Below are 22,943 nucleotides of genomic sequence, written 5' to 3'. Positions count from 1 at the left end.
ACCAGGTATTAGTGCAATACTTCATTGCTTGAACTAGATTTCCAAGTAAAATTACTAAAATGTATTTCTAAATGTAAAAAAATAAGTAAAAAAATATTTATTTATTTATTTATGCATGTAACAGTTTGGGTTTTTTCTGTGTAAATCAGGTGTAAATTAGATGCCACAGCTTTATTTGTTTTAAACTGTCTAACTTTGCAAAAATGTTCAGATTTTCCCTTTTTATTGCTGAAGGTACGTTTCTGAACTATCACACTCTTATCAACAAAATTAGGAGATAATTTTTAGCTGTAGCTCAGTTATTTCAAAATTATTCCAAACAATCTCATTTTTCTCATTATGTAATCACATGTGGTTCTCAGAAGATCCTCTTTGTACTTTAGGGCATTTTCAGCCTGTAAGGGAAACAAATAACACAATCTAGGGAGGCAAAGAGTCAGCTGGGAACCGTGAACAATGCATTCTTACAGATGTTGAATTACTGACCCATTTTCCAGCCCTAGGCAAGTCACAGATTTTTTTTTTAATTTTTTTTTTTCTATTATTTCATTTGTCATTATTAATGGCCTTCGTTTGTCATGTAAGGGAGAAGAAAGGAGGAAAAGATATTTTTCATTTGTTCTTTAGAAAAATTTCAAAGCTATCTCTGTTTTCTGTGTTTCTCACGCTTGGTGGGTACATATCCTCACAATTTCAATGAATTTTAGCTGCCTTCTGAAAAAAATTTCAGATCTTGAGAAGGAAATTACTCCCTTACCATATTAATACTTTAGGATCAGTTTTTAGTTAAAGACTAGATGAATGTTACTGGAGCATATGTGCGTACTACCCCAGGGGTAGGGGCTCACTCAACCTGATGGTAAATCCAGGTCAGCCTCAAATCTCTGCTCTGACAGCTCCAGATCAGACATCAGAATCTGTTCACCACAGACAAGAGTTAAAGTACCAGACTTTTGGCTACTTTGAAATTAATTTAACAATGTGTAGGAGTAGAGAGTTGAACTTGATGACACACATGCTGGAGTAATACCCAGAGCACTGGGCTATTGACTTTTCTCGGAAAGGAACAAAGTCCTTCAGTGTGTTTTTTAGCCACCCACCCTGAAACAGAGAAAACTTTGCCTAAGTTTAAGTGTTTAAAATTGGTGCATTCACATGAAAGGTTTTGAATTCAACTTGACATTTTCTGATAATGGTTCCCTTCCTACTGAAAAAAGCTACCAGTTGAATAAATTAGTTTATTAAGTCTAATGCATCCTGCATCCCTTCCCTTCTGCTCACTACTTTGAGATACTACGACATACTTTCACCAGCTATTACCTATGCAAAGTAGCAGACTTATTCCAGAATGTTCAGCCAGGATCCCACTGAGCTGGAAAATTCCATGAAGGGGAAAGTATTCGTATTTGCCTGCCTTCAAGCAGTGTGAGTATTGCCTTTTTTTCCTGCACTGAATCAGTTTAAGACTGCAGTCTTCAGCAGTAGATATGGTGAGCTCTGTGCTTAAAATGCTATTCCTCAAATCCTTAGAATTGATTACTTGTATTCAACAAAAGCTAGGCAGATAAATCCCAAAAAAACTTCACGTCTTCTCACACACTTGAAAAATGAAATGGAAACGCAGACAAGTAAGAGGCACTGATTTGGTTTCAAACATCAGCAATACCTTGACCTTTTTGGAGTAATACAAAAGCTTTAGAAAAAGAAAAAAGATAACTTAAGCTTCTGACACGTGTTTTTATATGTAGGCTAATATTGTTTATTGTAGTCAGGTTATCAATATATTTATTTTTTCATTTATTTGAAGACTTATGTTTAGAACTAGGATAAACCATATGAAAGGGAAAGCTTTCCATATATGTAGCTCCACAGCTACCATTTAGAAACACTACATACACACATATAAGTGCAAACATATAGAAGTCCAGAACCTCTCTAATTGATCTTGTTAACAGCTTATCTCTGAATAAAGCCCTGCCTTTCCTGTCCTCTCTTATGCCTGTAATCAAGGCCACACAGCTTGTCTGTTTTGCATGAAAATGAAATGTCTGATGATGCACCTCTTAAAAGCTTGTCTGATCTGTATGTAAATGCTATCTCTAAAATATCCGGATCCTATTTGTGAAGGTGACACTGGAACTTCTCAGACGTCAGATATGCACATAGCCAATCTGAGAAAAAGAAAATCAATGGTTATTAGAGTTTGTCAGAATTCTGGGTTCACTGGGAACACTAATGCTGGAAGACTTGTTTTCTTTCTGAATTAGGAGAAATAGGTGAAATCCTGAAATCTTTTGCTGAGTGAAAAATGTCTAAAATTCCAAGAGTTTTTATAAAATTGTAACTTTTATATATTTCAATTATTCCAAGTTAACACTGGGCTATTGAAAACAGCTATTCCTGGGTAATACTTTGAGTGTTGCTCTTGTCTTGATTAAATGAGAAACACTCTGAAAAGCTGGTGTTACTTTTCCAGTTCAAGCTCTATTCAATAGTTACTGCACTTAAAACTTATTTTAAAAGCTTAGAAAATACATAAATGCTGTGCTATAGCTGGCTGTATTTTACACTGTGACTTGACATGTTCTTTACAAAGCCTATCAAGTAATATTTATGACAGACCTGAAAATAATATAAAAAACATTCAAACTAATATAAATGAAAAGGTGGGACAATATTTTTATATTAAAATCTTTCTTTTGATATTTCCAAAGCAGATCACAATTTACTTTCAGCATTTTTCTGGATGGGACCAATTTAATCAAAACAGTAGCATCTGAAGCACAACCCCCCCCTTGTTTTTATCAAAACATTATTTCCCCAAGGAAAGCTGTTTTAAACACAAGCTTATAACTAGAGTTGAATCTTACCAAGAATTTCATTATTTTAACTTTTACACATCTCTTTGTGAGCTTAAGATGGAGCCGCAAGGGTCAAGACCAACTAGTTCACCATGAATTGTCTAAGGATTGGATCAGGAACAGAGAGTTTCCCTGCTGCCAGGAAAGTTTGTCGAGAGAACAGGAAACGAAGATGAAGCAGGTAGGAGCAAATGTCTTTGTTGCATTGGAAAAGGATGAAATATTACCAGTGTTTGATACCATACTGCTCAAGATTCACACAGACATACGGCAACATCTTCACCAGCAATTTGGACTTGCATTCACTGAGGTGCGAGGTTGATGCAGCCACCAAAAAGAGGCAGTGCCCAGTCAACTCTCATTCTAGTCCTGCTGAAGGGAGAAGTGGAAGGAGCTCTGATGGGCTGCAGAATGTGCTCCACACCTGGGGACCCCTCTCCAGCAAGAGTGGGAAAGGGAAATGAGGCTTTACTGCTCTTTTGTGCACTGCAGGTTCATTTGGCTGAGCTGCTTTGAGGTGGCTTTGTTGCTTTCTTTGAGTTTTCCAGCACAGATTAGAGCACATCTGAACTCAGTAGCAAATCTTTGAAATTAAAGGGGAAAAGCAGAAACAATTTTTTTTTTTTGCCCAGGTAACTGGGTAAACAGCTATTCACCAGAATTACTGTATGTACTGTCAGAAAATAACCTGTTTTCAAAAGTGCATTCAGCTGTTCAGTTCTTCAGATTTGGGTGTCTGGTTTTTTCTCATTCTGCTCCTCAGGATGTGCTTTCACACGCTTTCATGACGCTTAGCTTTTTATGATTCAAATTTGAGCACTTTCTGTTTGATGCTGTGCATGTATTTTAACATACTCCAGGTAAAATACTTTGCAGTGAAATACCGCACTAGTCAAATGGGCTTTTTTTTATTAAAAAGCATATTTAATTTTAAGCCTGGTGTTTTGGGCCCACTTTTCACCTTACAGTTGACTTCAGGTCTCAAAAGTCTGGTTCCAACAGAGCAATACATCGGCTTCTTTTCTACACAGCATGGCTGTTGCATGGAAATGACATATTTTCCTGTTTTCACCCTTTTCCTTAATGGAAGATACAGTAAGAGAACACCTTCTATAGCCTGTATTTTTAAAATGTCAAGAGCAGTTAGAAAAAGCACCCACTTCACTATAAATATGTATAAGGTCTGAAGTCTTCAAGTTAATATGTACAAAACGTGGTAGCAATCTAGAAATTTTCAAAATACCATACAGCAGACTCAAATGGGCTTTAAAGCACTCCAGGGCTCTTGACATTATTGCAATTGTTGTCAGAGAAAGACGTGACATCTCTCGAGCAGAATCTACATAATGCTCCCAAAAGGGTGGAAGGGAAGACAGCATTTCTTTTGGAAAGACGTAATAATGCCTCCTGATCTTCCTCCGATGGGTTGCTAGTACAGCACAGGGCCAAATGCTAAAAAATTTAAATCATTACAATTTTTGTAGAACTTTGTGCTTCCTTTGGGAGAAAGGGACCATCTTGCCTTGTAGGGCTGGGCTATTCACATCTATAAAGCACTTGAAAATCTTACGGGAAATTTCATAGCAGTGCAAGGGTAGATGTGCTCAGGAAGATGAGCTTTTTTTCCCCACTGAGCACAGTTTTTCTAACACTGTGAAGCACCATCTGCATTGCATCGTAGACTGCTTTTGAAAGAATCACTGGCAAAATGCATAGGCCTTGGTTCTCACATCTTAAAGACGAAATTATGGCCCGTACACTTGAACTGAAAAGCACCTATTTAGAGCCAGTGTGAGCAGCTCACTCACCACAGGAAGGCTCATTGAGGTCTGTGAATAAATGTTTCTCAAAAGGGACCAGAGATGCCCTGTATTCTGGTTTGAACTTTTTTCCACCAAGCCAGTAACAGTAGATAACCATCTTTTTTTATCTATTAGGTGTCATTTAGACCTTGTACCTTTACAAATATGAGCTAAGCCTCTGGTTTTCCGTTAGCTTGGAAGTACATACAGTAGTGTCAGCCTGACCGGCCATTTTCACTTTTCTAGTGACCCAATAAAACCATTAGCAAATATGAGAATTGCACAAAGTACTACCTGCATGTTTCCCTTTCAGGTCTGTGTTAATCACTTCCATATCAGCTCTAAGACTTCGACCCAAATGGGTGTTGTGTAAAACAATGTATTTCAAACTATGGTGATTGATAGTTAACCAAAAGAAAGCAAGCATAGCATCTTCTGATGAAATGAAAGGCCACTACAGCAGTTCTGTGGGGTTTGGTAGCTGCAGGACACTCCGAAGTTTTAGGAGACTTGCTGATCAACACTGCGGCAATGCAAGGGCAACCAATGGGGCTTGGACTGCGAAGCCTGGAAACCTTCAGTTTTCTCTCTGGAACTCTTTATGTCTTGAGAAAAAGTCCTGAGTGTTTTCTATAGGCCACTTATTAGTGCTAGCAGACTATATCCTCCAGAGAAATGTACTATATTGCACTATATCCTCCAGAGAAATGGCAAGGTAGATATTTAAGTCAGACATTCTCAGTGCAGGGAAAATATGTTATAGTATTTCTATTCTGTTTATTGGTAACACAAGGCTAGGAATCAGGGCTCTGAACGGTCTTTAAGATTCAAAGTCTCATGAGTACCAGAGAGACTTAGGCTCCCAGACACCTCATAAATCTGGACCACGAGTACTGTTTCCTTTCTCTTCCGGGATGGTTGAATCATTTTAAACAGCAGAAGAGAAAATAATGAATAACAACGTGAGACTGATCGAGTTTATACACAGTGCTATCTTAGAAATAGTAATGCCAAAGAGCCATTCCTCAAATTTTTAGTGGTAACAGCTTCCACACCAAGAAATGCTTGGAAAGACAGACAAGTGCACACTAAGGTAAAGCTAGATGGTGATCCTATTTCTTGACAGCTTACTTGTTGCTTCCTTTCTGTCTTCCTTCTTCATCTTTATCTATGTTGTTCATTTGGTGTATTCTGTTAATTTCCCTGTCTGAAGTTCATTTTGTCCTTTTTCACTTCCAATCTCCAGTGTTTCTTTGTTTATCTTCGTAACAGGTTATTGTTTCAAGATTGTTAGGTCTTCTCCATTTTATGTCCCTCCTTTATCCTGCCAGACATCACTAAGCTTTCCTTGTTTCAAGCAACATTAACCTTTAGCCATTGATCTTGAAATAGAATTCAAAAATAAAACATCAGACTTTCTAATTCAGTTCTCCTTACCTAATCTATTTCAGATGCCATTTCAAAGTTAATATTACTGCCCATTTAAATACAGCTTGCTGTACTGAGAGAACAACTTGCCTCCAATCTGAGTCATTTCTCTCTGATGCAGAAATTTGTTTTATTAAAGGTAGTGTAGAATACATTCAGATGTTCATTGAGATGAGATCTGTTTAGCACTTAGTACGATCAAAGCAAATCAATAGAGTTCTGGGTCAGCTCAGGTCTAATTGTGGATCAGAGCTTGCAAATGAGCAGATAATGAAGGTGTCTTGGCTAAGCAAAATACCTATCAATCAGTCTGGATGCTAAACTAGTCTCCCCGAAAAGAGAGGTTGACTAAGCCAAATTTGTACAGCCACTGTAAAACCAGTATTGGGGAAGAATAGAGAGAAATGTGCTGCAGCAGCTGTGGCCTCAGTGCCAATGGTATAAGGAAATGTCCAAATAACATTTTTGTGCATCTGAAATACAGCGGGCACAACCTTCATTCCCTTGCCTATTCGCAATGATCTGTGTGGGAAGCTCCTGAGCCTCACACTCATCTTCAGTTTCAGTGAGGGGAATAAGGCTCCCAAACTTGGCAGATGGATCTAAATCCTGGTGGAGAACTGACCTAGTAAAGCCACTGAATCCAAAATCATCAGGTCCTAGGGGTACTCAGGCCATGTAATCCACACTCCAATCCTGCAGAGGAGAGCTGGTCTCATTGTGTGGGGACTGTTCGTTGTTCTGCTCCTCAGCTTCAGAGGGCATGGATGGGTTATCTTACCTTATTTTGCAGTTCTATCTGGGATCATCTCACTGCTGGGTGGGCTGCAAAGCACAAAATGTTTGAAATGTACATTACAATTTGAAACAAGCTTTTTAATAAGTTGATTCAGTTTGCTTTGCATGTCTAAGGCCTATTAGGTTATTTGAAAACTATGGTAAATTATCCCTCTGGGATGTATCTTTCTAGACACAACAGTGATGAAAGTTTTCTTTCTCACTTTAACCTTGCAGCAGGAGACATTCAAAAGAACGATACCATCCCTTGCTGCATTTAACTAAACCAAGATATGACTCCTGGGGATAGTCTAGTGGGGAAAACAGCAAGAAGAGAACATAATCTGCCAGCATATTAATGTTCCAATTCATGCACATCCTTCTTCATAAAGATGGGGTTTTTTAATTCCAAGTCAAATAATATTGATTCTCAATGTGACACAAAGACAGGTGATCACTGTAATCCAACTTACAAAGCAATTTGAAAGCAGCCAAGGCAGAAGGGAATGGAAACTCTTGACAAGTGTTTTTGCCGAAGAGTCACCCTTGTGAGCAGTAGAATGATGCTTTTACTGGAGCTAAGAAATTTAAACAAGCCTACATAGTTTAAACAAGCCTTTTCTAAAATTAGAAGAGGAAAAATGCTCTCTAATATCCAGGTTCTTAAATTATATTATTATTATGTAAGTAGCAATGAATAAACTATTTCATAGAGTACAAACTAACACATTGCTGCATATCTGGGAGAAATGGAGAGTATACCTACTTTTTCAATAGGAGAAAAACATTTGAAGCAAACTTTATTATTCTTACAGCAAGGTTACCTCCACACCAACCCTTAAAGAAAGAAATGTGCAGAAAAAAGATTCTTAACATTTCTTTTACTGTTAGCTTTATATATGATACCTGCTGTATAAATTCCATGTATCACATTTATCATTTTCATGGATGGATTCAGTTCCATAACAAATTGCTAACTTTCTACCGCCTCCAATAACAAAGTGCATCTCTCTCTTTCTTTGAATAAGCTAAGACTTGTTGCTGTGCTTCCATCTGTCTCATAAGAACATATTTATAATACATACTCAGGTACTATGCAGACTCTGTGATATGGATGGTTTTTTTTTTTTCCAGTGGAGAAAAATCTTTGCCCAAATCCCAAAGCACAGAACTGAAGCCAAATGGATGTGCACTGAAAAATAATATTGATAAGTCATGTCAAGGAAACAAGTTAAGTCTCTTTTGTGTCAGCCAATCAAGTGAGTTGAGCTCTCCCAAGAAACACATACACCACAAGGAGTATCAATACTGTAATAAGATGCAGAAAGCCATAGAGAGATGCTGAATAATTTGACTCTTCCTGCGTACATCTGAGTCCTGTAGTACCAGATCCCTCCTGACTCAGACAATCTGACTCATTCTGTACTGTGCTTGTGACTTCAGTACATTTTCTGCCATAACAATCCTTTCATCTTCCCCCATGTAATCCAACTCACTTTGTCACAATGGACACATTCAGTATGACAAGATTTTCTGTATCACAGTTCTTTTTGAGCTCTTTTTGCTGATCACCTGCACGTCAAGCCTGAACCACTTCCTTACCTGCCACCCACTGCTTATTCAAAGTATGAGCACACACACACACACAAACAACACACAAGACACTTGCTGAAAAGAAAGGACATAATTACCACTAATTTATTTCCAGAACCAACACTAACAAAGCAATCCATTGCTGAAAGCCATGTCAATAGGTACATCCACCCTGCTAAATGAGAACTGGGAAGTGATGTTTAACACTGGGCTGTCCTCACTCTTCACCTGCTGCCTGGATATCTTGCCCTGTTTTCACCTGTCCCAAAAGCTTCTCAGGGACAAAGCCTGTACATGGCCTCCTCTAAAGACCAGTTCTGGTTGCAGAAGGATGGATAAGAATGCACAAAATTGAGGTCTAAATTAATCTCAGCTGTTTAACAAGCTTGTTATACCTTATTATCCACTTTTCCTCTGCAGACAATAGGAAAAAACAAGCTCTTCCATTTTCTCTCTCTTACCTTGTGCTATGGATTAGGACAAATCCCTTTCTGGAGGTTCCTCTTTCCATTATTGACGAAAGTAGGAGCCTGAAAATCTGTGTGGACTCATTTGTTGTTTTTAACGACTAAAGTTAGCCACTCTTGAAGTGGTCTCTGTACAGCCTGCGTAGGTTGCCAGCTGCTCCAGGCAGAGGTGCCTTTATCACTATTTTGTACTGTAGTCATGAAATCCACTTATTGTGTGTGTTGATTGAGATCCTGGGGACTTTAGATACCATGCACAGCCATGGAAAAGCTGTGTGTGAAGAGCCTAGATAATTGCAAAATTACTTACAATGAGGCATGGAAAGGCTACTGCAGATCCAGTAATTATTATGGTGCAGCTCACTCCTCCAGCCTGAGAGGAGAGAAAATATACAAAATGTACCTATGCATTTGATGGCATACTGAATGTTACACTGAAAACAATTAAAAAACGCAAAGACTCACATTCCACCTGCTGTAGCAAACAAACAAACAAAAAAAAAAAGCCTTTCAAAGGAGAAAAAATCAAATCTATGATCTATAATTATAGGTCAGTAATTTATGAGGGCAGCAGGACTATATATTTCTAGCAATTGTGATAACATCTTCAGCATAGAGTGATTTACTTAACATTTCTGCTTACCAGCTCTGCACCTTCTTATTTGTATCCCCTTCTTTGCATCCCAATGGGACTGAAATACTTGGTACTGCCAAGTTCTCAAAGATTTAAAACAATGAGTTTGAACTTGCAATTCAGAAAGCAGTGTGGTTCCACGGGCAGCTCTGAAAGCCTCCAGGAAAGGAGTAGGTAAAGCAAGTTCAGACAGGGTGGATAGCAGCACCCTCTCAAAGAGTTTCTAAAGGCTTTTGCACGTACCTTCAGTATCTACAGATTGGAGAAAGGGTGAAATCACTGAAACAATAGAATCTGGTGGCTGCAAATGGAAATTAGAAATGAAAGGCCAGGCTGTAATTGCTGAAGATAAATAGTGGACCTGCTTGCCAGGTAAACCAAACACCTCTTCAAGTCCTTCCAAAATAGGATGACTTTCTAAGGGCGTGTACAGTAAGCATTACAGCACTTCCTTGCAAACCCTGAGCCACATTCCATGCAGGGCTGCTCAGAGACGTTAGCTCAAGTCCTGGATGCCAAGTGGACATATCAGTGAAGTATTGTGTCTCAGCTAATTAACAGAATTAATTAGCATGGAACACCATGTCATTAGCACAGCTATATTACTTCCAGTTCCACAACCAAAGCATAAGCAGCTGGATGAGAAACCTCCTTGTCTCACCACAGAGATAAACATAAAAAAACCCCCTTGTTCTGCATTAATAAAATACTATATTCTGAGAGGAGCAAGTATTCAGAGTACACCATCACAATGGCCCATAGTTCTTCAAAGTTCATCCCTCTGTGAGCATGACCAGTGGTACATTTATCCATTTGCTATACTCTAGATTACCTTCACTGTTCTCTTTTGATGAGTGTGTCCAATTTTCCCTAAAATATAAAATTATTCACCATGTACTGACCTAATATATAGCTGTTAATGGCTGCCCTTACAAAAGCTTTGGCAAACATGGAGGCATTTGAATTTACCTCTTGAATGTGCACTTTGCTGCCCTTAATGGATCACGGGAATGCGTTGTAGCACATTACATCGGCTAAGGGAAAGATTCCACAATGTAAATGTGCTACAAGAGATTCCACCAACATGAGGGCATCGTCAGCATCTAAGGAGATAATGCCACTCTTAGTAGTAGTGGCACTTACCATGCCAAAAAAACTTGTCTGGATTAATGTAGCCAAATATTAGACTACATTAATGGAAATATTACATTACATTAATTACATTATTATTACATAAAACTGCACAATTCTAAGTCTAGCATGCAGCACACTATCTTCACTCAAGTGTATAACAGCTAGCACCAAGGAAGCGTGCTTTATAATAAAAAATACCAAATGCTTTAATATTACTTTCAAAAGGAAAATCTTTTTTTATTTTCTGTCTCAGTTGTAAAAATAAAATATTTCCAGTCATACAGAGCCAGAGCTAGTTTTGATTAGATACGCTCTCCTATCCTTATTGAGACAGATATCACAAAGAGCACCAAATAAAGCTTCAAGAAATGAACTGAAATATATTTTCCACTCTCCTTGTGCTCTCTGTCTGCCACTTAATCGTGTCATAGCAACAGGGTTCTAAGGGTGACCTGTTAGACAAATAGACCTGTTTTTCTTCTGGGCTTCTATTCTCACATGTTGTCAGCACCCAAGCCCAAAAGGATCTAAAAGGATTGGGAAGGGAGAACAAGTAGAGGTAGACATAGGGGGACCTGGCACATCCATGCTTTCAAGTAACCTGATGTGTTTCTACAGCCCATTGCTTTCCTCTCATTGAGATTGTGGTGGGTATGGATGCCCTGTTTTCTTTTTAGTAAATGAATCCATTTAGGTTTCCTTTTCTCTAAGATTGAGTTCAAGCAGAACAGACCTCAAGTTTCCTTTAAAGTTTCTTTAGAGAGGTTAATGAGTAAGAAGAAAAGTGAAGACCAATTTGGTAGGTACCTTAGAAATGTTTGCTCACTTCAGTTACCATGCAGTGTAGACAGTGGTAGAACTCACTGGGGGGAAAAAAAAGGAGAAACAGAAAGAACTGACATATTGAGAGATTACAGAGAAAAAACTCTGCAAGTTAAGCAGAGGTACGGATAGTGTTTAGTTCTACACAGATTCTCAAACACTTGTCTCCTACTGTGCTCTGAAACAATCAATCTGGGTGGCAATCAGGCACCCTGCTAGTGATTCCTCTGTTCCTACCTCTTACCCCGATAGTAGATCAAGATCAAATTCAATATTGTTAAAATGCAAGAAATCTCTTTAAAATGAATCCTTAATGAAGGGAGAAATAGGTCAAAAGATCACACTTGTTGCTTACCAATCCAATAAAACCTTTCAATCTGCTGTTGGGGATATAAGAAGTTTAAATGGCTTCAAAGAGGGGACTGAGAAAGTACTCAAATGAACAAAAATCCCTTAAACTAGCCCTCAGCTTTTGCACCTCCTCAATTCCAAACAGCCAACCTTTTTCTGAATCTCAGAAAATTATATGATTGCACATAGAAGGTTTTTGTTTTAGAGAAATTCAGTAAGGAATCAAGCATTCATAAGGAGCTAAATGTCTGTTTTGACACAGCCATCATCCTTGCAGGATACACTTTCTTGGCTCAGTTGTTGTGTTTGCAGAATGGTTGTAATTCAGGAAAAAATAAGAGTTTATAAAAATGCATGTAAATCTAGTCCTGGAGGCAATAAATATGTCTTTGGAATAATACGGTGTTCAGAAATATTCCCAAAACAAGGCTAGCTAAGAATATGGGATCAGATTCTAGCATATCAGGAAAGTGGTAAAATATTTTGATATCAATAAGAGCAATTAAAATCCCATGCCAGATTTCAAGAGAAAAAAAAAAAATAAATACAATGTTTAAAAAAAGCGTGAAATATTATAGTAGCCTAATTCCATGTGAATAACTACAAAAATAGATTGGCTTTCTACTGATCGAACTCTTTTTCCAACTACTTACTGCTGTAAAAACCAGAAAATCAGCAGAGAGATGAAAAATAAAATCATGCCAAATTTGTGGGTGGTGATTTTTTTTTTTATTCTGTCTCATAACTGGATGTAGCATCAATATAATTCTGTAAAAGCTTTTTGGAGTTTTGGGTTTGTTTTTTTTTTTTTTTTTGTCTGGTTTCCAACCCTCTGAGAAATACAAACAACTTACAGCTAGTCTCACATCCTATATTTCAGGTTCCCAGCTCTCTAAACTCCACATTTCTGATTCTGTAAATGCATCCTACAGGAGTGAGACAAGTAGCTGGGAACCTCTCTTCTCTGTAATCTAACACACTTAGTGAGCCAATGAATATGTGTGAAAGGAGGGGCTTTCTGGCTAAGGGACTCCTTGCAGGGGAACAGCTGTTACAACAGCAAAACCTTAACTGAAGCCAGGCAAACACACTCAGTCTCATCTCTCAGTGGCTTTGTGCATCTAGGTCTGGCAAAACAACACTCTCCCCCCCTCCTCCTTCCTCTCTCTGCAAAAAGTGAGCAAACTAGCACAGAGAAACTTGAAGAACAGATTTCAGCTGTGAGACATTTCAACAGATCAAGTAATGGCCTGGATGAGTAATATCTCCTGGTTTAATCACCTTGCTCTACATGAAGAACGTTTCAGAAGGTACTTAAACAGCACTGAGGATTACTTAGCCTTCCTATGTGGGCCCAGACGGAGCCATCTGTTCTTGCCTATGGCTTTGGTGTACACCCTGATCTTCGTTGTTGGGGTGGTAGGGAACATCTTAGTTTGCCTGGTAATCCTCAAACACCGGAACATGAAGACCCCGACCAATTACTACCTCTTCAGTCTCGCCATCTCAGATCTGCTTGTGCTGCTTTTTGGAATGCCACTGGAACTCTACGAGATGTGGAGCAACTACCCCTTCTTGTTTGGGCCCATCGGCTGCTATTTGAAGACGGCACTTTTTGAGACAGTGTGTTTTGCCTCCATTCTCAGTGTGACCACAGTTAGCGTGGAGAGATACATTGCCATCCTCCATCCTTTCCGTGCCAAGCTGGAAAGCACTCGCAAGCGTGCCCTGAGGACCATCGTTGTGCTTTGGGTTCTCTCTGTCCTCTTCGCCCTCCCCAACACAGGCACCCATGGCATCATGCTGCAGTATTTCCCTAATGGCACTCTGATCCCTGGCTCTGCTACCTGCACTGTAGTCATGCCTATGTGGATCTACAACTGTATTGTCCAGATTACTTCTTTTCTCTTCTATGTGCTGCCTATGGGGGTAATAAGTGTGCTGTACTATCTGATGGGGTTAAGAGTAAGTTCTACTCTGACTGTGCTCATTGTTTCCTTAGGTCATTCTTGAGTGTCTGTGTCTATATGTGTCTTTTAAGTGACTGCACCTTTTTCTTGCCCACCTGTTTTCCTCCCAAAAGTAAAAAGTATTTCAAACCTCTGAAAACAGTGGATCCAACTCCCTCTTTGATGTGATCCTGTTCTGAAATTAATACAGCTATGTTGGGGAATAATTTACCCCAATCTTTTTTAAAAAAAACTCACTGCTGCTCACATTTGACTGTTATTTAAATATCCAAGTAAGTAGACTGATTTCAACCTCCCAGAAAGTTGCACCTTTGCAGTAGGGACTAGAAGGAAATAGACTAAAAGGAAAATACAAAAAGAATAAAAAAGAGCAGGCTAGTGATTGAATCTTGTGCATTATTTGTTTTCTCTCTTCTTGTGACTGTGGAATTTCTATTGCATTACTTTATTTTTCTCCTTTCCTGGAGATGGTGATAACATTCAGTTGTTAAAACTCACAAAGCTGTCATAAATGGAAATGCTACCTTATTGCTGCAACTGGCAAATTCAGCAATCATTTCTTTATATAACTATAGTTTCACCATCGATTAAGGCAACCTTAGAGTTCATATTCACTCTCTCTTCAGAAAGTGAGACTAGTTTTACCAAGTATTTGTTATCTAAATACACAGATAAAACAATCAGTATCATAGTATTATAGAACTATGTAGCAAAATACTGAAATGCACTGCTGAACATAGCGACTTGATGGGGTTTTTCTTCTCCTACATTACACATATTTTGAAAATACAAATCCTGTCACATTGCACTGAATTTAACTTAAAGTTTAAAAAGCTGTGTCTGATCATATAGCAAGAAAGGGATACAATATGCTAGTAGAGACAAATGAACTTACCGAATACTGTGCAAGAAATTCAAGCAAACCTCTGCTGGTGTGTATATCATTTTGTTGTACTGACTGATATTTGCTGTTATCTGAAACTATACAGAAGCATTTTTTCCTTACCCAGGAAAGCCACAAGGATTTACAGTCAGAAACCCATAACACACAGCAATCTTTGAAGCAATGAATGGGTTAAATTACCCCCACTGCCCAGTGGCTCTTGTGGGATCTTTACACTTTCACTGAAAATTTTGCAAAATAATACCTGAAGTGAGGAAAAAATGCTGAAAGTATAGCTGCCACAGAAAGAAAAAGAGAAATTCCCCAAATGATAGAAAAAAGTCTCAAAAATAGCATCTATCTGTGGCAGCAGATATTCCTAATTCCCATCCCAGAGGAGAAGACAATTACCAGACAAAAGCTGCTCCCCAGGACTTCTGTATTTCACAGATATGTTCATGCTGTCTCTGAGGCTTTGGAATATGCCTGGAATAGAATACTGTTGAGACTGGAAGCCACTGAAGGAAAGCTAGGGAATTTTATCAACATGAGCAGACATTTCTCACTAGCTCTGTTTCAAATCAACTGAGCCTCTTCCTTAAACAACTGTGGCTATGACTAAAAGTTACAAAAGAAATAATGTAAAACATGAGATACTGAATTGGACTGTAATTAAATATAATTTGATTTACATGTGTTCCCTTTTATGGGTTTTGTGAATATATAGAACACTGAAAGAAGGTCTCATTTGATCATCCTTGCAGAGAAGCATTGAGAACCAAAAATCAGGAAGCAAAGTCACAGTGTAAAAGGCAAAAGAAAATGGCACAACCAGTATGTTAGAAGCAACTGAAATCTTTTGCAATTATGTAAAGTATGTACAGTTACACTCCTGCAAGGAGAAGGGAGTTGGACTTGATGGTCCTTATGGGTTCCTTCCAACTTGAGATATTCTCTGATTCTATGTTTTCACAAGCTTTTTACAAATCCAGATTTATTTCTATCCTTTCCCTCATTCCTGATATTCTTTCCCATGTAATTAAAAGTTTTATTTCCAATTTCTCTCAGTCAAAAAAAGCACCACTCCAAATCTGTTGGCTAATCAGAAGCTTCCACTTCAGGAATCTGGGTCCAATTATGCACCCTCCATAGATGATTTCTTTTATAATCAAAGCAATTGTCTTGATTATCTAGACCTGATCTTTTCATCACCAAAGCACCAGTACTCTTGCTGTAAGTGTGTTGGAGAAGCATTTCTTGGAGGATCAGATTATTATTCTTTATGTTCATTTTTTAGAAGTCCAGGAAAAACTACTGGCAAAGAAAACCCACCTTGTTGTAATCGAGCAGTAGGCGGCTGAATCCGTGCATGTCACACACACTGGCTGTCTGCAAGAGAGCATATAGAGGCTTTGTTCATTAGAGGCATTGAATATCAATTAGTCCAAACACTCAGGGCATGAAACAAACTCCCTTGAATTCTGCAAGAATTTTCCCAGTGATTACAGCTGTGTTTCACTGAGGCCTCTCTGAGTATTTTTTGGATCATTGGTTTCTGCTTAATTATGGGGAACCCTTTTAGGAAAATAAACAATATTTTGGTAGAAGAGAAAATAATGCCTAGCAAAATATTGTTGAAGCTGAACACAAACTGTGAACCAAATATTGACTCATTGAGAAAGGACAAGTGGGAAACTGAAATACAAATTTGCTGTAAATATGCAGTCTCAGACACATAAAATCTGCAGACTGTATTGAACCTGAAGCTTCAATGTTTCCCTAAACTAAAACTGAAATTTAAATGTAGATTTTATTTTTCCAGTGAGGCCTGAGTTGCCCCATAATTTGTATTCTCAAACTACAGCTATCAAAGTATCAAACAGGTTGTGTCTGGTGGGGATGTCATCTCCTGTCTAAGATTTCCTCTGATTTACTCCTTTTGCCAGTTGAAAGGAGACGAATCTTTGGAAGTGGAGGAAATGGCTGTGAATGTTCAGAGACCATCCAGGAAATCAGTTACCAAGATGTTGTGTAAGTAATGAGCCCTTCTGTGTTTTATCTACCATGGACAAGAGGGTTACCAGGTCTTGAAGGATATCAAGCAAATTTATCAGAGTTATGAGATGAGTAGCTGTGATTTAAAAAAAAGAAAAAAGGCTTATTACTGCTTTATCTGGACTTAGGGGGCATGGGAGCAAAACACCGTCAAAAGACTCAGAAGGCAATTTTCCTCCCAGCACAAGAAAAGGTTGAGCAAACCTATGGGGCAGATGCTTGATGGTAACTCTCTAATATCCCTTACTCCAAACCTGGCTCTTGCAGCCCTCTGGCAAAATCCCTCTTTTTCAGAATACAAATAGTCTATCTTGTGCATTTTTAAAGAAGGTCATACATCTGTTTTACATCACACCATGAGCTCTGCTCCTGAACAGGAAAGGTCCTGCCAAGCCACATACATCACCTACTGCTGACTTAATCACTTAGACCTTCCCAAGAAAAAGTAGGATCTCAGCAGACTTACACATTGTACAGCATTCAGGAGAATTTGTGTTCCAACCACCCTGAAGGCACTCACATCAATTCCTGATTTAAGGCTACCTTTAAAGCAAGATCACTTCCTACTGAGATGGTGTTTATGCAGGAAACATAAATCACCTTCAATATCTCCAGCAACAACATTATTCTTTAGGCAGCTTAAGTCACTGTCTGAACTAGGAAACTCTACTTTGAAGTCAGCCTGATTTTCTGTGCTCCATAACTGGAACCACAGTTGTTCATAATACCCAAGTCTGGAGTGGGTTTGCAAAAGTCCTTAGTAGAGCCAGCACAGGCCAAATTGTGCATGGAAGCAAACTCCTCCTTTCATTCTGAGCAGTGCACCCAAACAGACATCATCAGCATATGGTTCCTCTGGCCTTATCCTGCTATATGTTGTACAAAGTGTGCAGAGGAAATTAAATCCAAGGCACAACGGAGTTGGTGAGTCCCAGGTACCATAGATGAATCCTGGTGTCTCGCTAGCATTTTCTTCATTAGGCTCTGTTTACAGCATTACCTGGCTGTTGCCAGCTCTGTTTGAATGTCAGTGCATGCATTGAGTTATCCAACATAGAAATCAGTGGAAACTTTGTTCTTTTAGCTGGTAATAGCAAGACAGAAAGGATGGCAAAAGATCTGAAATTATTAATAAAATTTGTATACATAGTCTTCATCCAGCATTCTGCTCTGTGCAGGCTAGTGAACCATAACCTTCCATAATTGACTTGTTTTTCTTCTCCCCTTTTTTCTTGCTAGTTGTCCTCGTGATGGTTTTTGCTATCTGCTGGGCTCCATTCCACATAGATCGACTTTTCTTCAGCTTTGTTGTGGAATGGACTGAGCCTCTGGCTAATATCTTCAACTTAATTCATGTGGTGTCAGGTAAAGCTTTCTTCTTCCGCTTGCACAAGGGCTGGCAAAAAGAGACCTCTATGTGAGTGGTTTACTTGAAATATGTAGTCATTTATTCTGTAGGTGACATGAGATATGCATGGAAAAGCTTCTGGGGGTTTGGGATAGTGATAAGAATTATGCCTGGAATAAACACTGCATGCAAGTTTCTGCAGCTTTCAAGGTGTGGGCAAGTTGTCCAATACAGCTGTCTGAATATTCACAAAGAAATGAAGTCTGCTGTCATTCAGCTGCTTTTAATGAATACACAGCAGCAGGCAACTTCCTCCAGAGGGTCTCCGAGGCAAATGGAAAACCTTACCAAATGGCAGACTTACACACTGCTCAGATTTGGGTGATAAAACTGAATGCTTATGGCCCTGCCAACCATAAAATGAAGGCTTTTTGAAAAAGGAATCTTATTTTCAGTCTGCCACGGGAAAACACTCAATGTGGCCATTAGGCAGCTCAGACAAATCCAGTGTGGTGCAATTGTCCTGGTGTGTTGTAAGAAATGAGCTCCCCTCAGCTGGAAGTTATCCTCCAACAGCTTTGACGGGGACACCAGCTGTGCAAATGTGCTGTGGGGATAAAGGCTGTGCTGGAGGCCGGGCAGTACAGCTCGAGAGCTGGTTTCTGAACAGCTGGAGATAGTGAGCTCCAGCTAATACTCTCCAATTTCCTTTTTCCTTTGTGCGCAGTGCCTGCGCTAGCCTTGGTGAGACATCCCTTTGTCATCGTTGCCTCCACCTTTGCATGTAGGCTTGGTGGAGCAATACAGGCAATGAAGAGCTTTTCATTTTCTGTTTTGCACACAAATGAGGTCTCTCTCTCTTCCCCCCTTGCCTTGCTTTCCTAGGTGTTTTCTTCTATCTGAGCTCTGCTGTGAATCCCATCATTTACAATCTGTTGTCCCAGCGCTTCAGGATGGCTTTTCTCAGCGTGATTTCTCCTTGCTGCAAGCACTGGGCTCCTAAACATTCCACTAGCAAGACTTCTACGCAGCAGAACATCTTTGTGGTTGAGGACCACAATCTCATGGATTCTGCTGAAGACACAAGTCTTCCCGGCACACACAGGACATCTGTCAGCAGTTCTCAGCTCTCTACTGGTCTGTGACTTTCCATTTTGTGATCCAGGTGAGAGAAGCTAAAGAAAATTACTTTAAGAAAGAAAAAGAGAAGGGTCCCTCAAAAAGACTGATTTCAGCAAGAAGAGCTCACAGAGGTGTCTTGTTGAATGAATGAACTAGGAGACTGTAATTAGCAGGTCATTAAGAAGCATTGTATTACCCTCAAGCTAATAGGAGGGCTGGAAATTTCAGTTTACTGTCTGCAAGCTATGCCAGCAAAGAGCTGCTTTAGAAAAATGAGGCACACTCCCAATGTTACCAACACAGGAGGGAGACACAGCTTATCCAAGCCTCACTGAATGGCTTTTTGTGCACTAGCCTAAACAGTTTTTATTTATTTTGAAATGGGGCAACTTGCTGCACAAACCTTGTCTACCCACTCCTAGCTTTAGGCAAGACAGTCTCACTTCTCTCTCTTACCACCTTCTGTGGCTGTTGCAAGAATCTCTTGGCAACGACCAAGTAGGCATGAACAAGAGCAGCTCTGAGCTGGGCTGAAAAACATCAGGCAACAGCATCAGCAATAGCTATTTCTGGGCTAGAAGAACCAGGGAGCCAATAACTGTAAAATAAATGTAAAGGAAACTTCTGCTTTCTGAGCTAAGTGAAGGTTTGGGCTCAGGGGGTGTGAATCATTTTGTCAAAAAAAGTACTCTTTAGTGGGTTACTTTTCCAAGTCTGAAAGTCACTGCCATATCTCCTCATACTGTGTCTGACAGCATCTACACAGTGCTGAAATGGCAAATGCATGCCCCAAAATCATCTACATTACCTGGGAAACAGCCATTATTGGGGGCTGAGGATGTTTCTGGTGTGGATCCTTTGCCCAAAAAGCAGCTAGTGAGGGATATCTGCCCAGGGAATGTGAAAAGTCTGCAGCCTTTTCAGGCTTCTCCTGTGCATCCGAGAGTTTTTTTATTGCCCATCTGCCGAAACTGAGTCTGACCATGTACATATGGACTGAGGTAGGTCCCAGCTATCCCCCATATCCTGAAGTTTGCAAGAACTTCTTATCATCACTTGAACTTCAGATACTTATGTGTTGTCTCTATCAGTGAAGCCCTACAGTCGTGCTTCAGCAGACTTTACTGCCGCCTGTACCAGGTGGATTGCAGAAGTCAGAGGTCTACGTGGGGTTAGCAACCACCAAGAAAAGACCTGGACAGCATTCACAATACATGGAAATGGGACAATCCTGCAGGCTCAGAGAAGCTGATGTAAAGGCGATTAAAAAAAGAGGTCGATATCGCATCTACTGAATTCAGGATTTGCACAAAAAGCACAATATAAGATCTGAGAAACTGTTCCACATCCCAGTCATGCAAACAGATCCTGAAGGCAGTAGACTTATATCCAAGCTGATGAGCTCCTGAGCTCTGCTGACTGCAGGGTTGGGATCCTATTGAGTTTCGTAAAGTGAGGCCACAGTGAATCTGTTACATAGCAAAGAATTTTATAAACCTCTGTCTCCCAAGTTTCAAAGCCTTTTTGTTGTGTTTCAGAGAAACACCTCTCTTGTGAACCATGACACAGGGCTAGAGATTTAGTCACCACACTGGGCTCAGGCTTGGCAATCACTGCCATAGGAAATCATCCAACGTGTGTCTTCAAGGGGCTGGGACTTACACAGTCAGAGTACACAGAGTTTTCATAACGAATAGGAACATGAGTTCCTGAAAAATTATACTCTGTATGTACAAAGCCTTACTGCAGCCTAGTCACTGGGGATCCAGATGACATTTCCCACCACCGGAGGAAGCAGTTAATACTACTGCTGCCTCAATGGATTCTTACCTTGTTTGCCCCAAAGTCTATTTTGACTCTCGCTGCAGGACTCTTAAGTGAAGCGAGACCTGCCACGGTAGCTGGCAAGTCAACTTTTCCTGCAGCACAGAAGGAATTTTAGCCTGTGTTTTCTATCAAACCCATTTTACCAGCTGCAATCTTGAGAAACAAGACATAGAGAGGTTAACAGAGACACGCAAAGCCCTGGAGAGAAAAGGCAGTTCCTTCTCCCTGAAGACACAGCTGAAATACTTTGCCACCCCCAAGTGGACACTTGAGTTTTACCAGTGACATTTACTTTTCTAAGCAGCTTCGTATTATCCCATTTCCCTCCACCAGACATTAAAGTGTGTTTTCCCACTGGACTTGCCATGCTGGTGGTGCTACCTGTGAGCTGCCCAGGGACAACCTTGACAGAGACTGAATGGGATTTCCTCCCTCACCCTGTGCCTCACTTGTGCAACTCCCTAGCTGAGCTCAGGGGGTTATGCTCCTTATCCCAGCTGTGTGCACTGCAAGTGTGTCTTCTTCTCCACTATCCTAGACACCCAGCCAAAGCAGTGAGGAGACAGTATAGTTTGACATACTCACAGATCCACCATATGATGGAGCCATTCTTCTGCAAGATTTTGTGGCTCTTTGAATGCATCTTCTGTATTTAGTATTAGACAGAATCTTGTGTTGGTGCACAGAAAGTCATCCATGAGTGATGCTGCTTTCTTTTCTTCTCTTCCTGGGAGAATTGCAACCTTGGCTGTTGTTAAATGCACTTCTTGCCTTGCAGATGAGCACACAGACCTGCAGTCAAGGTTGGGATGTGAAGCTGTAGGGTGAAGATTTTGTATTATCTTAAACAAAATGGCCAAATTTTTATTCCTAGGAAAGACAAAAGGTTTTGTGAGCAAGGGAAAGGGGTGGAGTGAGTAAGTGTGTGTGGATGGGGAAATTTAGAAGAAAAATAGTAAGAAGCAAATGACCAGGAACTCACCTCCAGTTCTGAACTCACTTTTGGGTTTTTTTGTCCTAAAACCAGTTTTTATCATATTTAGTTTGTCATAAGTCAAAAATGATGCCCATAACCAAACATCAAAAGCAAAGCTGAAAACATTTAGTCTTGTGCCAAGTCAAACCTTCCGTGAAAGTGTTCCTGGGGGAGATGTTAAAATTCTTTGAAATTCTGTTAAAATTAAAATAAATGCGGTGAAAAAATGTGGGCTGGCTTGAGGTTGAGTGCTCCAAGTAAAGTTCCCTGTGACAGCACAGCTCGGTACCACCTCGTTCCTGAGGGGGAATCTTTGGAAAGTAGTCAATGCATTTTGTCCCTAAAAAGTAGTTCCTGTCCACTGGAGGCGTTTCTTCCCAAAAGGTCAATGCTTGAGTTATTTATCACTCTGCTCTAATATTTATCTGGCTGAATTTTGGAAGCTGGGTCCAAACATAAAAGTACTAGGAAGATGAATAGAGATATCATGAAAGCTGATGACATTCCTTTATTTATACATTTAGCAGCTTTCATATCTGAGTGCTGAAAAATGTTGGCATCTGGCTGAGAAAAACTCCTGCTGCAAAAAAACTGGAAACCACTCCTTTTCCCTCAAGTAGTCCAGTGTGATAAAAATATATTTATTTGGAATCAAGTGTGACTTCCTTGACAGAACTGTCTATTGATTTCTCTGCTTCTGTTTACTGCTGGGAAATATGCAAGTGTGTGAGCAGAAAGCGTGGAGAGCAGGAGCAATGCTCCAGCGCTGTGAACAAAACTGGACTGTTTGAAATGTGTTGCAAGGAAGCACTTAAAGGAGAGAATTGCTTGCCATGCCAATGAGTGATACTCAGATCTAATGCCAGGTTCAGTTCTGGAAAAAAACATCATGA

The 22,943-nt window shown here is 39.8% G+C and overlaps 1 protein-coding gene and 1 long non-coding RNA gene across 10 annotated transcripts in view; one reads left to right on the top strand and one right to left on the bottom strand.

Annotated features, from left to right (window-relative positions):
• Positions 1 to 1,750: 1,750 nt before the first annotated feature.
• The window catches only part of LOC115615923, a 30,572-nt gene continuing 9,379 nt past the window's right edge, over positions 1,751 to 22,943 (bottom strand). For 3 of the 9 annotated variants that reach the window (XR_003994168.1, XR_003994171.1, XR_003994174.1), the window contains 7 exons: positions 21,660 to 21,891; positions 21,078 to 21,227; positions 16,055 to 16,111; positions 11,504 to 11,559; positions 9,239 to 9,301; positions 7,954 to 8,060; positions 5,627 to 6,916 (listed from right to left, as the gene is read on the bottom strand). This is a non-coding gene — a long non-coding RNA (uncharacterized LOC115615923). Of the gene's footprint in view, positions 2,172 to 5,626; positions 6,917 to 7,634; positions 7,706 to 7,953; positions 8,061 to 9,238; positions 9,302 to 11,503; positions 11,560 to 16,054; positions 16,112 to 21,077; positions 21,228 to 21,659; positions 21,892 to 22,943 lie in introns of those variants that run through there. The other 6 variants (XR_003994176.1, XR_003994172.1, XR_003994169.1 and 3 more) reach the window with 6 other exon arrangements.
• On the top strand, positions 12,920 to 21,698 carry NMUR2 (neuromedin U receptor 2). Its single transcript, XM_030504646.1, has 4 exons — positions 12,920 to 13,834; positions 16,669 to 16,753; positions 18,017 to 18,142; positions 19,011 to 21,698. Exons 1-4 carry the CDS (start codon positions 13,115 to 13,117, stop codon positions 19,268 to 19,270), a joined length of 1,191 nt encoding a protein of 396 aa, XP_030360506.1. The 5' UTR covers positions 12,920 to 13,114; the 3' UTR covers positions 19,271 to 21,698.

The sequence above is a fragment of the Strigops habroptila genome, chromosome 12 (assembly GCF_004027225.2).
Source record: "Strigops habroptila isolate Jane chromosome 12, bStrHab1.2.pri, whole genome shotgun sequence".
NCBI classification, from domain to species: domain Eukaryota; kingdom Metazoa; phylum Chordata; class Aves; order Psittaciformes; family Psittacidae; genus Strigops; species Strigops habroptila.
The sequence above is the reverse complement of the archived record's forward strand: the minus strand, read 5'-3'. Positions and strand labels throughout refer to the sequence as shown.

Coding starts and splice junctions, on each gene's coding strand:
- NMUR2 (XM_030504646.1), top strand. CDS start 13,115: ATGGCCTGGATGAGTAATATCTCCTGGTTTAATCACCTTGCTCTACAT. Junction 16,754..18,016: donor ATCAGTTACCAAGATGTTGT/GTAAGTAATGAG, acceptor TTTTCTTGCTAG/TTGTCCTCGTGATGGTTTTT. Junction 18,143..19,010: donor CTTAATTCATGTGGTGTCAG/GTAAAGCTTTCT, acceptor TTGCTTTCCTAG/GTGTTTTCTTCTATCTGAGC.